Consider the following 19,511-nt stretch of genomic DNA (forward strand, 5'->3'; position numbering starts at 1 on the left):
CATACAGTTCCGTGCTGGAAGCATAATGGTTCCTTCTGTTGTTCTCAATGATTCTTTTATTGAAGCCGTTGATCCTCTTTGCCAGGTCTTCGAGAGGTGTCACATTTCTGCTCCACAGAGGGAATTGGAGAGGGTTGATGCATTGTAAATGCAGAACTTCATCTTCCAGCTCATAGAACAGTGCTGCCAAAGGGGCTTCCATAGGAAGTACATGACCACAGTAGCCAGACCACATCTGTAGCGGATCTCCAGGATCAGGTCTCCACTGTTAATGACAGTGGAGCCAAGGTACATGAAGGAGCTGACAAACGCCATGACATTGGGGTCAATCATCATCATCAGCATTTAATGTCCGTTGTCCATGCTGACATGGATTGGATGGTTCGACCTGAGCTGGCAAGGTGGAGAGATGCACCATGCTCCAGTCTGATTTGGCATGGTTTCTATGGCTGGATGCCCTTTCTGATACCAACCATTTTACAGTGTGTACAGGGTGATTTTATGTGGCACTGCACCAGACTCTTGTAGACCAATTCTCTTCACCACAGAAGGAATGGCCTGAACACTTCTGCTGTGGAGATCAGATCTTCTTGAGTACAGCAAGGTGCCAGGCATCTTAGTCCCTCGTCATCACATCTGAAAAGTTCAGTGTTATGAGGTTGTCTTTCAGTATTTCATCTCATGTCTTCTTGGGTCTCCCACTTTCAGGTGCTCCATCTACTTCAGGGGTTGGCACACTTTTTTAACTAATCACCCCAAAATATATTTAGTTATGCTGATGTCCTCCTCCTCCTTGATTTGAAAGGAAGAAAATCATAGATTCTTTAAATTCAAAAGGTTTATTGAATCTGTTTAAATGAATCTATTTACACTGGACGGATGCAGTGTTGCCAGAAGAAACATTTCTGTCATAACAAGAAACATGTTTTTCATATAATTTTACTTGTGTCTAATGAGTCCTCGTTACCCCCAACAATTTCATTTTTACCCCACATTGGGTAATTTATCCCAGTTCACCGACCCATGATCTACTTAGAGAGATTGGCAATTCTTTATGGAGCTGTTAGTATCCATGTGCATCACATGACCAAACCACTGCAGTCTTCTCTCTTGCTTTAATATACATACACACATATATATATCCGCAGTCACATGTAAAAGGATAAAAGGATATATGTATATATACATATGTGTGTGTATGTGTATATATATATGTATGTATGTTTGTATAAAATGCAGGTGTGGCTGTGTGGTTCAGAAGTTTGCTTCCCAAACACACAGTTTCGGGTTCAGTCTCACTAATTGGCAATTTGGCTGTCTTCTATAGCCCTGGGCTGACCAAAGCCTTTGAGAAGATCTGTTAGATGGAAACCAAAAGAAGTCTATCATATACATATAAATATGTGTGTGTGTGTGTATGTGTGTGTGTAAGTGCATGTATGCTTGTGTCACCTCATCTTGACATTATGTGATTGTTGTAAATGAATGTCATTCATTTCCAATATTCTACAAAAACATTTCTAGCTATGGAGATTTTACTTTGCTTGGGAAATAGGTAAAGGTGAGCAACAGGAAGGGCATCAGGCCATAGAAAATCTGACTCAATAAACTCTGCCCAACCTATGCAAGCATGGAAAAGCTGAGGTCAAATTGATGATACACACACACATACATACATCATCATCATCGTTTAACGTCCGTTTTCCATGCTAGCTTGGGTTGGACGATTTTGACTGAGGGCTGGCGAACCAGATGGCTGCACCAGACTCCAAACTTGATCTGGCAGAGTTTCTACAGCTGGATGCCCTTCCTAACGCCAACCACTCCGAGAGTGTAGTGGATGCTTTTTACGTGCCACCGGCACGAGGGCCAGTCAGGTGGTACTGGCAATGACCTCGCTTGAATCTTTTTACATGTGCCACTGGCATAGGTGCCAGTGAAGCGACGTTGGTAACGATCACGCCTGAATGGTGCCCTTTTATGTGTCACGGGTACGGAAGCCAGTTGGCTGCTCTGGCAACGATCACGTTTGGATGGTGCTCTTGGCACCCTACTAGCACAGGCATAAGTGCCAGTAAGGCAACGCTGGTAATGATCATACTCGAATAGCCGCTCTGTCAATGATCACACTCGTATGGTACTCTTTACACCCCGCTAGCACGGATGCCAGTCATCGAACTGATTTTGATTTTGATTTCGCTTGCTCAACAGGTCTTCGCAAGCAGAGTTTAGTGACCAAAGAAGGAAAAGGTACGCATAAACGGGCTGGTTACACCCCTGGCATAGGCCACGAGGTTATGGTCTCATTTGGCTTGCTGGGTCTTCTCGAGCACAGCATATTTCCAACAGTCTCGGTCACTAGTCATTTCCTTGGTGAGGCCTAATGTTTGAAGGTCGTGCTTCACCACTTCATCCCAGGTCTTCCTGGGTCTACCCCTTCCACAGGTTCCCTCAACTGCTAGGGTGTGGCACTTTTTCACACAGCTATCCTCATCCATTCTCACCACATGGCCATACCAGCGCAATCGTCTCTCTTGCACACCACATCTGATACTTCTTTGGTCCAACCTTTCTCTCAAGGTACTTACACTCTGTCGAGTAAGCATACTAACATTACACATCCATCGGATCACACTGGCTTCATTCCTTGCGAGCTACGCATGTCCTCAGCAGTCACAGCCCATGTTTCACATACATATATATATATATATATATAGAGAGAGAGAGAGAGATACAGTATCAGGCTTATCTATGCAATTATGTCCCACCGACTTTGTTTCCTCATAACTCCCAGAAAAAAGGATATTTTTTAATGAAATTTTCTACAAATACACTTCTGATGGTATAGATTCTGATTATATCGGAACGTGTGAAAAACACTTCCGTGGTGGGGATAGGAGTCTCAGAGAATTCATACGAGTCGGCTCTATTTCTTAAAAAATGTTTATTTTTCGATGAAAATTCCTACCAATGCATTATTTACATTTGGCGGATATTTGTCCTCATCTTGTTTGTTGTTAACACAACGTTTAGGCTGATATACCCTCCAGCCTTCATCAGGTGTCTTGGGGAAATTTCGAACCTGGGTTTTCATTCCTATCAGCCGAAACGTTGTGTTAACAAACAAGATGAGGACAAATATCCACCAAATATAAATAATGTACATAATTCCTCATCTCTTAAATGTAGAACTCCTACCAATACGTTTCAGAGTGTGTAAGTTACGATTATATCAGAATTTTTACGTAAAAAGAAAAATGGTGAGCAGGCACACATACGTACTGACACACATCACAATTTCTTTTCAAAATTTCGAATTTCAGTTTCTAGATATATGTCTCGTGTGTCAGCATGTACTTGTGCGAGCTCACCATTTTTTTTTCTTCAAATCAAATCGTAATCTACAGACTCTGAAAAGTACTTGTATAATATTACTAATATTACATTAAAAAAATACCAATTTTTCTGAAAGGTATGGTGAAACAAAGCCTACTCGTGCGAATTTTCCGAAACACTTCTTATCTATGGAAAAAAAACGTTTCACAACAAATTCCGATTTAATCAGAATCTACACCATTAGAAGTGTATTTGCAGAAAATTTGATAAAAAAAAAATTCAATCCATTTTTTCTGGAGGGTATGAAACGTAGATGAGTGGGGCACAATTGTGTAGGTATGCCGTAATTATCATGCATATACAAAGTGGATTTCTTACTATTACCACTAAGATATTGTTTGACGATATATATATATATATATATATATATATATATATATATATATGCATGCATATATACACCAGCATGTGCTTCGACACGTGATAACTACATTTTACGAATATATGTATATGTATGTATATATATATATATATATATATATATATATATGTATATATATATATATATATATATATATATATATATATATATATATATATATATATATATATATATATATATATATATATATATATATCATGCACATTATATATACTCCATGCACATCAATCATAGAAGAGTTGTCCACCAAACAAACAATCCCGACGTTATGAATGCTTTAATAAGTAAACTCTACGATCGATTAAAAAAAAAACGGTTTTTTTCTTTTTCTAAGAAAAAAATATTTTTGCAAAATCTTAAAAGCGAAACCAAAAAGAAATTCTCTGATTAACTTTGTTGTATTTTCTTAACAGTTGTCTGTAATAAAAAAGTTATCAGCGTGTCGTGAGTTTGGTGAATACGAAGAAAGACAGAAGAAAGATTATTTTCAATTAATTTTCCTTCAGCATATGATTATTAGAGAAGATTAAGAAGTGCTCACGAAAGCAAGTTGTAATTGAGTAATAATAAATAGAACCTGGTAGCGACTTGACGTGAATCATTCCAATAATAATAGTTTTTGATCGTTGAAAAAGTTTCACAAACGCCTCCATGTTTACATTTGGTGATCGGAAACGTACGAACGGTTTCCATGTGGTGACTATGGATGTACATACATGGTTGACTATTCAATAGATTTACAACTTATATGACGTCGAACATTTGTTTTGAGCAATGCAACTTAACGAGACATCAATGTTTATTACATAATTTTAAAAATAAGAACAAATCGGTAACTTGTAATATCGATTACGTTTCAATGAATTAATGATATTAAAGAGAGACGCTCTTCCATCCTAGTGTCGTAACCATGGATACGGCTTCTCTATCAGCCAATGAAAATGAAGTAGTAAACCCAGCTAGGTTTCTTGCACTGTTATTGTGGTTTGATTTTTTGTATAAAAGTCGCGTATTTTAATACCGCTTAATTTTCAAAACAATTGCAATTTATTCTTTGAGTAATTAGCTATCGAACGACATGCAACTTGCCGGGTATTCATGCTTTATTTCTAAAAAATCAATTTTTCTATCACACGTTCTCGCTAACACCATCAAATGTAAACTTGTCTGTTTATGGAATTATTCATCAACTTAAGAAACATTTTGATTGAAAAAAAGTTACAAAACCTCTCGAATGACATTCTAAGATGATTTTATGGGTTAAATCTATCATTTAGAAGTTATTGAACACATTTAAAATCTAAGAAAAACGAAACTCCAAGCTGCCTTCAATGACTCGGTTGTATGTATCGGAATAATTTGCATCATGTGTGAAGTACGGTGTCGACCAAACATCAGATTATTGAAAGATTGGAATTTTTGTGATATTAAATTAATATTTTTTGATTTTCTGCATTTTGATAACCATTTACATGCGCATTGATAAGGTTGAAATTGGCGGGACTAACTGTGAATGCTGCCACGGTAGTTCTTTCATTTCACTTCGGTCTACCATCGGGTGCGGACATGGCTTGCTGCTGTTAGCTTCACATCTTCAATTTGCAGCAACAACTTAGAATATCTTTATTATAATTTATAAAAGGTGAATAATTACTGATGTAACTAATTTAAGATTTAATATTGAAGTATTAATCGCCGACGTGGAAGTTTTTTTTTTTTTTTTGCAACAACTAGAGCAATTCATTTTCGACTTAGAATATGTTGCGGTCTTGATTATATATTTTTATCATTCCAAAATGTTGAAAGAAAAGAAATTATTAATACTTTATTAACATTCGAAGCCTGTTTTAGCTTTTATTTTTTTAATTATTAACTGAGAATAGGCGGAAGTGAAATATTTTCTCGATGGGGGACAACTATAAAGCCATGACAACTTTTGGATAGGGGAAAAATTCCACTTCGGCTTCTACACATTTGTTAGAATAACGCTCATAGAAGTATCTTAAAATGATTAATTTTCGACAAGATATTCTTTATTTAATCTTCCTAACCATATAATTTCAGATTTACCGCTGCTGCGGATTGACTATGCTCTGTAGAAGGTAAGTAGATAACTTAAGTAATATTGTTGCCGCCATTTTCGAACCCGTCTTTCTATGTCACTTCATATTCTTTACAGTTTTAATAACTTTTTGTTTCATTATTTCCAGATCAAAAGTTAAACCTGCCATGAACAATGTGTTAAAGGCTGATAACAAAAAAAGAAAACCCCAAGATGTAAGTATAAATTTATTAATTTCGCCTTATTGCAACCGGTATCAGTGAAGTTAACGTTGGAGGTCTTTGTTCGCTAAGAAGTTATCAGACAACAAATGAATGTGATATACGAGTCTTGATACCGATTTTTTTCTAACTTGCAGACTTCTAATGTGACTACAGCGGCTAACAAGAAAAAGCGAAGATATCAAATAAAGGTAAAATCAACTTAATTTCTTTATTTCACATTTTTTGTAGGTCGTCTTTTAAACTAGTCGTTCTTCGTTCATCGGCAATTTTTCTTTGGCGCCCTCTCACTTCGTAATCTGCGTTTTTCACCTAATTTTTATTAATTATTTTACTTAAAACCTTTTCTAAAGTGTAATATAAGGTTTAAAGATAACTTCTATCCAACTTAATTAAGTACTTAATTGCATGTAAGTAATATTCTTTAACTTTTTCCCCCTTCGTCTCCACTTGGTCACTCCCAGTTCATTTGCAATATTTTTCGTGATCATTAAGTCGGGGATCGGATTCCTGCATCTCTTAAAAAAGCTTTATTTCATAATTTTTATCTCTAAAATGCTTCATCTTTTTAGATATAATTTCTTTTTTTTTTTTTTCATACATTATCTGAAGCTACATTAAATATTTTTCTCGATACCTTAAACCCCTGGACCTTCCTTACACTACGATTGATGATCAATAAAGAGAAATCCTCGCTAGAAAATCTTTTTGGATCTTAATCTACAAAATCGTTGTTAAGTAAACTTTATAGAAATTTGCTGTCAGGTTTCCTCTTTTATGTCTTCTAAAAACTTCTCAAAGGGAAGACAACATTCACTTGATATATGTATGCCACGTCTTAGATATGAAAAAAAGATATTTATTCACTTGTAATACTCTTTTTATTTTCTCCTTTACAAAGACTCTTGGAGACTCTTACGAAATTCCGTAACATCTTTTTAGTTTTCTTTAAGGTAGAATGACTTAACAATGCTCTTCAAATATATATTCCTTATCTCGATTGTTTTCTGTTTTCATATAACCCCCTCCCAATCCGTCTATTTTATATGTGTGTGTGTGATATATTTATATATATATATATTTATATATAGATATAGATTATACTTTGTGTGTGTGTGTGTGAGTGCGTGCGTGCGTGTGTGTGTCTTCTCCCCCTCTCACCATCTATTGTAATTTTTCGAACCTCTCTCGCTCGGCCACAGCTGTATGTAAATTTTGAGGTTCTGATAAAAGAGCTGACAGCTGCGAGCTTATTATTCCGCCAAACATTGCATTTTTGCGCACTAAAGTGTTTGAGGCGCAAAAGAGGTTGTATGGCTGCAAGTTGTCAGGTAATGGAAAATGTATTCGTGTATGAATTGGTCAGTTTTTAATATATTGAACTGGAAAATACATTTCGATTGATTTTATTTTTCTTTTTCTCTTTTTGTAAGCTCCCGTCATTTCTCACCTTAGTTCATCTGGCAAACGCTTAATACTAAACGGTGAGGCCGACCCTCCACCACCGCCGCTACCTCGGATGGTCTGTGTATCTAGGTCAATGTTAAGACACCCACACCAGATTGGTACCAAGGAATTTCTTAAGGTTGCTTGGTTATTTTTAATTTGTATTTTTCAGAATCAATGGTTATCGATAATAGATAAACCTATGGTTGCCACTTGTTCCATTGTCCCTGCACCCGAAGATCCTGGTTCAACAGCAAGTACCAGTAGACATTCCACCCAACCAGAATTAGTTGGCGGCTCTCATTTTCGTTTTCAAAATTTTCTTGTAACTCCAAACAATGCAAAACATTCGCCCCTTCCTAAACTCAGCTGGGCTGATTCCCATGAAGTTTGGCAGGTTATGTTGGAAAAGGAACACAGTTATACTAAAGATCCATGTATGCTGGATCGACATCCCTCTTTACAGTCCAAGATGAGGGCAATTTTATTAGATTGGCTTATTGAGGTGAGTTTATGAATCATTAAGAAAAGAAATTGATGATTGCACCCTACACAATTTGATTTTTTTTAAATAGTTTACTTTTGGGGGTTTTGATTAAGTCTTGGAAACTGGTATTTGAAGAATTTTGAATATCCTGTAAGATTATGCTTTCCAGCTTGTTAACCTGCATACTGTAGCAGTATTTGGGTTGCATAGCTGTGCATATTCAGAAGTGGAATGCAAAGTGCCACTTCTGTAAAGAAACTCAAATATGGATATGTGTGTGTAAGAGGGACTCGTTTTTGGTTTTGTGTATTATGAAGAACTAGCAGCCAACTGATGGAAGAGAGTAATCTTGAACTCTTTAGCTTTCAGACTACTCTCTCTATTGCAGTTATTCATTCATGCTGTTTCGAATTCGTCACACATTACCTTGCAGTTATAAAATTTCAGTGACTTAATAATTTTTTAGAATGACCGAGTTTAGGTGTGTAAGAGGCTGGTTTAAACATAAAATGGGTAGAATATTTGGGCCAGATGTATCCAGTTTAGATACTAATGGGTTGAGGAATAATGATAGCCATGTCATCAGTACTTTGTATTTGGTGTGGCTGGCATTTTGTTGCATGGTATAAAGCAGCAATATGAACCGACTTGTTCATTTAATACTATGAAGCACAAATAATTAGCTCCCATAGTTCAGTTTATTGAGGCAAATTTTCTGTGGCTGGATGCCTTTCCTGTTGCCAACCCTTACCTGATTCCAAGCTAGATAATATTTTCTCATGGCCAGACATGTCTTTGCAGAATATTGGAAATAAACGACATCTATTTATAACAATTGCTCCTTGTCAAAAAACACATTGTGACATAGACAATGGGCTTTTTTCAGTTTGTCTATCAAGTCCATCGACAAGGTTTTGGTCAGTCCGGGGCTGTAGGAGATATTTGCCCATAGTGAGACTGAACATGGAACTATGTAGTTGGGAAGCAAATTTAAATATTTTTAGATATATTTAACAACTTACAGGCTTGACTTTTCTCTCCTCCAAACTGTCCTGGAAAATAAATCTACCTTAGAAACACATGGTCTGACCTAAGAGGGGACCTACCAAAATGAAAGTAAGCCTTATAGAATGCATTTTCATGCCTTCAAATATAGTAAATAAAGCAAGATAGCTGCAATTTTAAATTCCCCACTACAAAAAAAAAAACCTATGTATGTCATACTGTCTTGCAGTGACTTAGATCTTAGCTGTGTCTAATACATTTGGCACATTGCTCAGTGAAATTGTGGTTGAAGCACATTAGCTTAGGAAGTTGGGCTGAGTGTATTCTGAGAACAAACCAATTCTATGTCCATTTTTAAAATAGATATTGAATCGAAGACTGATAATCGGTTTTGATCATGAAACTAAATGTTCACTTCTCAAGGTGTCCAGTATTGAGTGGCTTTACTGTATTTAGAAGTTGGAATCTTTTGTTTTTTGGGAACATTGTTATAAAATGAATGTAATTAAAGCTTTTGAGTGGGTGGTGGGAAGGTTGTTGCTTTATGAGTTGAGATGTACTGAATGTTGCTTGTCACATGGTAATTGTTTATTTTTGGTTGCATAATTTGAAGTTTTTTTCTGATTTATTTTCAGGTGTGTGAAGTATATAAGTTACATCGAGAGACCTACTATTTATCACTCGATTTTATAGATCGTTATTTGTCAAAAGAAAAGTGTGTGATTAAACATCAACTTCAACTTATAGGAATCACTTCACTGTTTATTGCAGCCAAGTTAGAGGTGAGTTTTCTAAATTATTTTTTAAAATTTACAAAATTACACATCTCAGTTGGAGAGTTAGCTGTTAATTCTTCAAGCTGACTTTTCAAGCTACTCAATCCCATGTTAACCCACTTAGTACCATCTTTATTAAAGTTTATATAGTTATATATATATATAAATATATACTTTGGGTATGGTAGATGAGTTCAGCAAAAATTTAGATTCAGATGAATATGGTACTTAATTTAAGGCTCCAGAATTTAGTACGGTATTATCTATATTAAAATAAGCAACAAGGATATCCAAAGGTAATTGCTTGTTGTTTATTTTGATTTTATATATATGTATCTATATATGTTTACATCTCTATAACTTAGCAGTTCAGCAAAAGACACCGATAGAATAAGTACTAGGGGTCGATTTGCTCAACTAAAGGCGGTGCTCCAGCATGGCTGCAATCAAATTACTGAAACAAGAGTATATATAAAACTTGAGCTAAATTTCTTCAGTTATTATCTGGACAAAACTGGAAGATATTAGTCTAGTCTTATGAAGCTCTGAGCCATGATAGGATTAGATTAATGTATGAGCTAAGTTTCTCAGAGCAAGGGGAAATTTTAGTTTCCTTTATTTTTTGTTAATAGTGAAAATGAAACAAAGGCTAGTAAAATTAAATATCGATTTTCCTAAATTGCTATTTCAGGAAATTTATCCTCCAAAACTTTCCGATTTTGCTTATGTCACTGATGGTGCTTGTTCTGATGCAGAAATCTTGAACCAAGAACTAGTTATGCTAAAGGTAGGTTTGCTTTTTTAAACTCTTCAAATTCCATTCAACTTTTTTTTTCATTTTGTTACCTGTTGCATTGCCTTAATTTTGATTTTCATTATTCATTTCAGGTGCTGAGTTGGGACTTGTCTCCGATGACAGTGACTGCTTGGTTAAATGTCTACCTTCAACTTGTTAATGTTGATAAAATAGCCGAAGATGGTTTTGACTTCCCACAATATTCCTCAAATGTTTATATTCAAATAGCACGGGTAAGTTCTATATTACTGGGGAAATTCCTAATTTGGATACTTCACTTTGTATTTGCTTGCAAATTGTTGTAGCAATGTTTTGCTTATTATTCAGTGTAAAACTGATCTTTTATTTACATCTTAATCTTGTTTTTCTTTGCAGTTAATAGATTTGTGTATGTTAGACATTTCTTGTCTGCGCTTTACAAGCAGTGTGATAGCATCCTCAGCCTTGTATCATATGGCTTCCAAGTCTGTAGCATTAGCAGTGTCAGGTAAATTTTACCCACTTTTTAAAATATTTTTTATTGGTTTTCACTTTTTGATCTTAGTAGTGGTAGAATAGGTTTCAATTTTACAGATATAAGATTCTTTGCTCCCAGAACCTTTAGGGAATGTTTTAATCTGTGTTCCACCTCTACCACCATTGATTTAATGCTCTTATTTTCCCTTCCTTTAATTTTTCTTTCTTGCTTATTTCAGGATTATCCATGACCGATTTGCTTCCCTGTATACAATGGATGAACCCCTATGCTATTACACTTCGCGAGGCAGGTCCAGTAGAACTGAAGTTTTTTCCAATGGTGCATATTGATGATAGTCACAATGTTCAGACACATGCTGTTGATCTAGATTTGTTGGTAAGTTTTAATTGCAAGTTTTTGTTCTCTCTCTGATAATGTGGAGGTGCACCTAGTGTTATCCACTTGTGCTATACCCCTGAATTCAGCTGATTGTGTACCTGCAAGATACCCTATGCATTATTCACATCAGCTGTTGTTTGCATCTTTCATCAGTTTCTAGTGAAAAAACTGCTGCTGGTTGTGTAATTAGTACATTAATTAAAGTGCTAGGGATGATGATGATGTTGGAGCCTATTTTTCCATTACTGGGCTTTCAGTTTACTTTGATTTGTACTGTGACCTTATTACATTAGGTGGGGCAGTGCTCAAAATTTATGCTGGTGTTCTTAGGCATTGGTGCAGGTTTGCTAAAGCAGTTTGGTGATTGAGCCTTATCACCACTGATTTAATGCTTTTTCCATATTTGCTCAGATCAGATGGAATTTGTTATAGCAGGTTCTCAACTGCTGGATGTCCTTCCTTTTTCTAGGCATAGTTCTATCTCCCCATGGCCAGGCATCTTGTGACAAATATATACATTCACATGCATGTGTAATATATATCCTCCTGACCCGGCATGTTTTTAGTGGAAGATTGGATATTTCTTAGTGACCATCGTGGAAGTTCAAGACAGGGACACATACAAATGGGCTTCCTTTTAATTTCCATCTACTAAATCCATTCCCAAGGGTTTAGTCAGCATATTATTATAGCGGAAGCCACTTGCCATGATGTTGCAGTGACATGTTTGTGAATTTTGCACATTTTTAAAATTATTTTTCCTTCTGAAGTTATCTGACACTTGGTTTGGTGTTCATTCATATATCTTTTTTTTTTGTTTGTTTCAGGAAAAGGCCCATTTAAAAGAAGCTGAACTGAAATCAACGATGCAATATGATACGGAGTCCTGTTCAGAAGCTGTATTGTTAACCCCTCCACAAAGTGATAAGAAAGAAGTGTCGACTGATGCGCTAATGTCATTATTGTCCACTCCTGACAGATCCTTATCAGAAGTCACATCAACATCATCATCATCTCCTTGATCACATAGGGCAGTCACCTGACTACACATTACATGTTACCTTTCTCTTTAATTTGGCGGTGCTTGCTCATAAGTTTGGCTGTGCACTGCTACTGAAGACCTGGCTGAGGCTATTGCAGATAATCCTTGGATTATATACAGCAGTTCTAAACCTGACAGTGTGCTAGCACCTTGGCCTGTCCTTCACTCGTCCTGTCTTGGATCATTACTACTATTCCCTGTTACCATACCTGATGCATTGCAAACATGTGACGGATTTTTTTTGTACTCCTGATGGAATGAATAGCCTCGTATTTATTTCCTCTGGACAACTCAAAAGTCTTTGTCCTTCCCCGTACCAAATTTATAGTTTTTGCTGATTTCCATCTTAAAGAGAACCCAATGCATGAATGTTAACCCCCCCCTTCCACCCCACTCTTTCTGTGACCAAAAAAGGGACAGTTGAACATTTGAGAATTATTTCTACCTACATCACAAGTTTGTGGTTCATTATATGAAATTTAGTTGGATTCATTTACACATTGCAGACATGGCAATGTCAGGTGAATTCCATCCTTTTTGTAAATATGTTTGTACATACTTCAGTTACCTGGATGGCTTTGACATTCAGGTAATGACTGTAAATAGGGTTATTTTCAAAGCATCACATTATTTAAAACAACAAAAAAAAGTCTATTGAAAAAACAAACAAAAATAAAACCTAGTATTTTGCCTGCTCTTTACTGCCATTATTCTCTGAATATATCAGTAACTCCTATGTGCAAAGCAGCCTGGTGTTGGCTGATGCCCTCCTGAGGACTTTAAAATAGCAAGTGCTGTGAGGGGTGGGTGGGTGGGTAGATAAGTGTATAAAGTGACATGCACTGTAAATAAAATATTTAAATTAAAAAAAAGACAAGAAAAAAAAAACTTAGGTGGCTGGTTATGAAACTGAGCAACTCTTATTTAACGAATGCTGAACATTAAACATTTAACTCGAGGAGTTAACAGTTGTCTTTCATTGTATGCTATTACCCGCGTTCAAAGCGGGAGTAATTTGGTTGTGAAGCTAGACCTACCGCCCCCTTTTATTTTAACTTTTTTTTTTTAATGTAGAGTATATTAAAGAAAAGTTCTTTCTTCCAAATTGTACTCCTGAACAGAACATAAGTTAATTGCAGACTTAATGTGCTATTTGGTTATACCTTTTTAATAATAAAAATCATGAAACAATGTGTTTTTGTAAATTTTTTTTTATTAAATACAAGTTATTAGTTGGGATTTCTATCTTTGTAGGCGAGAAGCTTTAAATTTGGATATCCTTTTGGGTTGTTGAGTTTCATCTGGACTGGTGCTGTTTTGGTTGACGCTTTCATTTTTTTCAATTACAGTACTGGTAAATGCCTAGAATAGTAAAAAAGAGAATTAATGATTTACCTGCTGCTTAGTACTAAATAAGGGGAAAATATATGAAAAGGTACAGTATTTTTATCTTACCTGAGGGGCTGGGTAAGATCCTGAATTGGTTTGTTCGCTGGCAGAAGTCCTTTCGGAACCAGTTGTACTGTGGGTTTCTTCCTTATTTGCTGACGGTTTGTCATTGGTTCTTGATTTCAATATTGATTTCGGTTGTGATGGAAACATTTTATAAATATCTGTAGGACTGCAAATTGGAGATTTAAGTTGCTCTGAAGTTGTATCCATGAACTGTAGCTGATCCATCATTTAAAATAGAAAGAAAAGTATGTGAAAATAACATTCAACAGTAAGTCTTAGGTAACTATGCTACGTGTCTAATTACCCCACAGGAAAAACCATGGATGTAGCAATTGCCTGTTGCCTTGAGTTTGCAAATTAACAACTAAAATAAGTTAATCAAAATCTTGTGAGGAATTTGATCCATACCTGCCAAGGAAAAGATAGAAAACTAACAGCATTTGAGAAGTAGGTTAGACATTTTTATCACGGCTGTACAAAAGAAAAACTGAAGGTAATTTTTTTTTTCATTTGGTGCAGCATTCTGGAAGTCCTGCAGGTTGCCATGAAACTATGGTTTGCTTCGATTAGTTTTTACAATGACACCTCCGATCACCTAAGTTAGTACTTAGATGGGTGACTGGTTGGGAAACCTGGGTGCAAGTGTGGCTGTGTCAAGAAGCTTGGTTCCATGGCACTTCCAGCAAGTCTTTATAGCCTTGACTGGGTTTGGTAGATGGAAACTGAAAGAAGCCTGTCGTATATATATGTGTGTTTGGTTATCAAGTGGTGATGGGGAACTGTGTTAGCGTCCCCTGTATCTTAGTGGTTTGGCAAAAGACCAATAGAATGAGTACAAACTTTGAAAATAGAAAAGAAAATCTGGGGTCAAAGCATAGCTTCAGTTTAATGACTGAAACAAGTAAAAGAACTTTGAATTAATGTGAGATTTTGATGGGATCTCTAGGGGATTATAGAACTTGGGTCAGTGGATATATCATCAGCCTGTACTGCGCCAAAGTGTTTCCGAAATTACATTATCCAAAATATCTTTATTGGTTGTATTTCCTAATAGACAGGAATATGGAGGTACACTCTTGGTACGAAGATTTGGTAAAGATTATTGCTAGGAATATGATAGCACAAATTCAAAAGCTTCTCAGTACCACTGTTGTCAGCTTAAAATCCATACAAAAACTGTATAGGCACTGCTTTACTATAATTACTTAAAAGGATGTCAGAATTCAATAAAACTTTCTGGCAGAGTCTACTAGTGATATAATTACACTAAACTTGAGTTGGTTTCTTTTTATCTTTTTACTTGTTTCAGTCATTTGACTGCGGCCATGCTGGAGCACCACCTTTAATTGAGCAACTTGACCCCGGGACTTATTCTTTGTAAGCCCAGTACTTATTCTATCGGTCTCTTTTTGCCGAACTGCTAGGTGACGGGGACATAGACACACCAGCATCGGTTGTCAAGCAATGCTAGGGGGACAAACACAGGCACACAAACATACACTCATATACATATATACGACAGGCTTCTTTCAGTTTCCGTCTACCAAATCCACTCACAAGGCTTTGGTCGGCCCGAGGCTATCGTAGAAGACACTTGCCCAAGGTGCCATGCAGTGGGAATGAACCTGGAACCATGTGGTTGGTAAACAAGCTACTTACCACACAGCCACTCCTGCGTAAGTTTGGAAAGTGATGGCTTCTATACATAGTTGCTTAACCTAGTCTGAGTCAAATCTTTGGCATACCTCACAGTTTTCCATCAGGACAGGGTACATACACAAATGCCCTGGGTACACTCCACTTTCAATAACCAGGATTTAATTGTTTAATCAATTGCTTGGAGAGGATGAACTGGATTACCTGCTCACTGAATCAGCATGGAGGTAGGCTGAGCATTCTACAGTCACCTGTATCCGTAAATGTAATTCTTGGGCAGAATTAGCTAAACAAGGATCTGAGAGACACAAACCAACAAGCTTCTGGAATTTTCATTCACCCAATTTCACTCAATGTATGGGGATATCCAGGCTGTAGAAAATGGTCAGCCTTAGAGCCTCATAGTTGCAAAGCAAACTTCTTAACGAGGTGACCATACTGCACCTATATATCCTTAACCAAAAGTGGTAATCATGGCTGGAGTACCTTTGATCACAGGTCTGGTCTATCAAGGCTGATCTGGAGCTAGAAATGAGTTTCAAACCACAATGAAAGCCAGACTCATTCGTTTAAAAAGGCACAGGTGTAACTGTAGTTAAGTTTGATTCTCAACCACATGGTTTCAGGTTCAGTCCCACTGTGTGGTACCTTAGGCAAGTGTCTTCTATTATAGCCCCAGGCCAATCAATGCCTTGTGGATGAATTTGATAGATGGAAACTGAAAGAAGCCCATCATATATGAATGTCACTGCAGTGTCGTTTATTTCCAATAATCTGCAAAAACATGTCAGGTGAAAGGAAACTCATTTTGTTTGGAAACAGGAATGGTATCCAGTTACAGAAAAATCTGCTTTGGTAAACTCTGTCTGAGCCGTGCAAGCATGGAAAAGCAGATGTTAAAATGATGATAATGGGGTACATATTTGATTTTTAAACAAATTAAAGAGCCATGCTCAATGCATAAAATCTAATTTATGGGTGCAAATGTGTTCAGGAGTTCACTTTGTAATTACACAGTGCTGGGCTCGCTCTCACTACACAGCACCAAGTTTTTTGACCAAAATATTATGAGAGAAATTAGTAAGATGGTAACTGTAGAAAACCGTCGGATGGACTGCATCTGATATTGGACAGTAGGGTTAATCCATAGCCTAGTTTCAAATCCACCAACACCTAGTCCTTGGAGTATACTTAGTAGTCCTGTTTGATGCTATCTTTTAATGAAGTAAGCCTCTTCTACAAGTCTCCCTCTCACTCACACACATGGAAAAAAATAGCATGACAAAGCCATAAAAAAAGATGAAAAATGGTTAGTAAAACTTTACTGGCGTTTATTTACTCTGGAGGATTAATCTTTTAACATTTAAACCAGTCAAATCCAGCCCATAATATTCTACATGTTCTATGTTCAAACTGGTCAGATCCAGCCTTTCATACCTATCATACAATGTCATTCTAAAAATAATCGGTTACATCATTGAAATCACAAAGCCACAAGATAATATATAATGAATTGAAAACAATATGGATAAATATTACATTTGACAGAGAAATCTGAATGCTAAAGGGTTACCTGTCCGTAGTGATTAAAAAGTGAACAATTATTTCTACCCGTTCTTGAGTTAATTATGAGAAGACAAAACTTATTTTTTAATCAGAGGGAGGTTTTCTTTATACATTCCCACATTCTTGTTTTTATTTATTTTGGTCTGCATTGCATCTGTCTTTATGTTTCTGACTTCTTTACTTTTCATCCTTTTGGGGTTGATTAAAATAAGTATCAGTCAAGCACTGGGGTCAATATAATTGACTTACCTTGTCCCCCTAAATTGCTGGTCTTGTGCCAATATTTGAAACCAAATAAGTAATTGATGTTTATAAATGTCTTGCAAACAACTTGCACATGCAAGTGCTACCAGTCAAAAACTCTGCTTACCGGAAGCCAGCAAGTGTATGGGGTCATCAGGAGAGAATGCGCGCCGTTTCAGGGCCCTCTCGACGGCATCAATGCACACCGGCACCCCCTCACTGATATGAGGCCCCGCTTGCTAGATCAGCTGGTTATCAAGTTAAGCTCAATATCCTTCTAGCCATCGCTCATCGTCTCTTTTTAACCAAATCCAGTGGCTAGCCTTCTCCACTGTAGATTGGATATCGGTGATGGTGGTGAAATTCACAACCTCATACATTCCTTTCTACTATAGACACAAGGCCTGAAATTTAGGGGGAAGGGGGTCAGTTGATTTGATCGACCCCAGTATGCAACTGGTACTTAATTTATCGACTCCGAAAGGATGAAAGGCAAAATCGACCTTGGCGGAATTTGAACTCAGAACATAGTGACAGGCGAAATATCGCAAAGCACTTCGTCCGGCGTGCTAACGTTTCTGCCAGCTCACCACCTTACAACCTCATACATTCCTGTGACAGAGATTGTGAACCTCCTGAAAAAAATAACAGATCTATCAAACTGCAGAAGCTGGCAAGAGATTTGAAATACACACAATTGCTACAACTGTTGTGGTACTCATCACTATAACCACCACCATTTAACATTTGGGTTTCGTGCTTGTGTGGGTTGGATGACTTGATAGGATCTGCCAAGTTTACTTTGGTATAGTTTCTACGGCTGGATGTTCTTCCTAACGCCAATCATTTTACAGTGTGCTGGATGATTTTTGTGGTACCAGCACTAGTGAAAACCACCTCATAACTTACAAAGCTAAGAGTCTGAAGTGGCCCCTACAACTGAAGAAGAATAGAAGAAAGTGTAGGTGATGATTCTAGACAGTGAGATGGTGTTGCGATAAACAGAGTAACATTCTAGAGGAGACACTAAATGGAATGGGGAAAATGGCAGAGAATAGAAGAAAGGGAATGGATTAATAACAGAGTTGGTGGACAGGAATAGAGTTAAAAGGTGATTGAGATGTGCAATGGGATCTGGGGCTACCCAACAATATAAGGGGAAAATATGGACAACATGTATGAGGAAAAGGGGTCAGGAAGGAAGTAATAAGTAGAGAGAATCATTGAAGGAAAGAGAGGTATAGGGACAGGCCAAAGAGAGAAAGGATGAGAAGGGAAGTGGGGAGAGAGAAGCAAGAGAAAAGAGGTTAGTGGGTAAGAGATGCTGCAGGGCACTATGGAAGTAGAAGGAAAAGCGGAAGAACAGATGGAGACTGAGAAAGGAGATGGGAAAACAGTGATGGCAAGAAAGGCTGGAGGACATTCTAGAGGTGTTAAGAATGAGCAGTGAGATGAGGGTAACCTACAGAGAGTGATGAGGAGGTAGGAGTCATAGAGGAAGAGATGTAAAGTGAAGCTATATATATAAAATATATGGGGTAGGTGGTGTGGGCATACTTCTTGCAGAAAAATGGATGGATAAGGTCATAGAGGTAGTCAGAATGTGCGATAGGGTACTTAAGCGCAGGTTAGTTTTGCAGAATAGTAGAGCGACAATTACCTCTGCTATGCTCACCAAGTAGGTCTATCAAATGAACAAAAGAACTATTTGGCTGCCTCAAAGACAAATGACAATGATCTCATCTTCATGGCTGGGGATTTCAATGGGCATGTTGAGCAGCAGCCCAGCATTAACTAAGGTGTACATAAGGACTATGGAATTGGTTCCCGAAATGAAGAGAGGACAAGGCTACTGGAGTTCTGTGATGCAAATAAACCTATTGATCTGCAACACCAACTTCAGGACACCAGCCAGCCAGCTATCTGATAACTTACCAATTGGGTGACCATGCCAGCCAGATCAATTACATTCCCACCAGACAGCAGGACACATGGTTGCTCATAAATACAAAAACCTTCCTCATGAAGAATGTACCCCCCAGTATAGACTAGTCACTAATGACTTTAGACTTCAGGCCAGATGGATGACAAGAAGCAGAGAAATTTGGAAAAGAAGGATTTG

General features: G+C 37.1%; 3 protein-coding genes across 5 annotated transcripts in view; 1 reads left to right on the forward strand and 2 right to left on the reverse strand.

The window, feature by feature from the left end:
- Window positions 1-4,561, reverse strand: part of LOC115210956 (uncharacterized protein F13E9.13, mitochondrial) — a 155,041-nt gene extending 150,480 nt beyond the window's left edge. Inside the window, exon 1 of the mRNA XM_029779760.2 lies at window positions 4,356-4,561. Coding sequence (XP_029635620.1) covers window positions 4,356-4,431 — 76 coding nt within the window. The 5' untranslated portion in view covers window positions 4,432-4,561. The remainder of the gene's footprint in view (window positions 1-4,355) is intronic.
- A 209-nt stretch (window positions 4,562-4,770) lies between these two features.
- On the forward strand, window positions 4,771-13,341 carry LOC115211001 (G1/S-specific cyclin-E). 2 transcript variants are annotated; one of them, XM_029779839.2, is made up of 11 exons: window positions 4,771-5,420; window positions 5,843-5,880; window positions 5,989-6,055; window positions 6,199-6,252; window positions 7,680-8,012; window positions 9,635-9,781; window positions 10,467-10,562; window positions 10,664-10,804; window positions 10,947-11,058; window positions 11,267-11,424; window positions 12,255-13,341. In XM_029779839.2, exons 2-11 carry the CDS (start codon window positions 5,867-5,869, stop codon window positions 12,447-12,449), a joined length of 1,317 nt encoding a protein of 438 aa, XP_029635699.1. In that variant the 5' UTR covers window positions 4,771-5,420; window positions 5,843-5,866; the 3' UTR covers window positions 12,450-13,341. The 2 variants fall into 2 exon arrangements, with proteins under 2 accessions (XP_029635699.1, XP_029635700.1); XM_029779840.2 differs by lacking the exons at window positions 4,771-5,420; window positions 5,843-5,880; window positions 5,989-6,055; window positions 6,199-6,252 and adding an exon at window positions 7,242-7,392.
- A 321-nt stretch (window positions 13,342-13,662) lies between these two features.
- The window catches only part of LOC115211083 (unconventional prefoldin RPB5 interactor), a 42,443-nt gene continuing 36,594 nt past the window's right edge, over window positions 13,663-19,511 (reverse strand). For both annotated transcript variants that reach the window (XM_029779973.2, XM_036501727.1), the window contains exons 9-10: window positions 13,925-14,140; window positions 13,663-13,831 (exon numbers count right to left, since the gene is read on the reverse strand). In XM_029779973.2, coding sequence (XP_029635833.1) covers window positions 13,712-13,831; window positions 13,925-14,140 — 336 coding nt within the window. In that variant the 3' untranslated portion in view covers window positions 13,663-13,711. The remainder of the gene's footprint in view (window positions 13,832-13,924; window positions 14,141-19,511) is intronic.

Source organism: Octopus sinensis, linkage group LG4, assembly GCF_006345805.1.
Source record: "Octopus sinensis linkage group LG4, ASM634580v1, whole genome shotgun sequence".
NCBI lineage: Eukaryota > Metazoa > Mollusca > Cephalopoda > Octopoda > Octopodidae > Octopus > Octopus sinensis.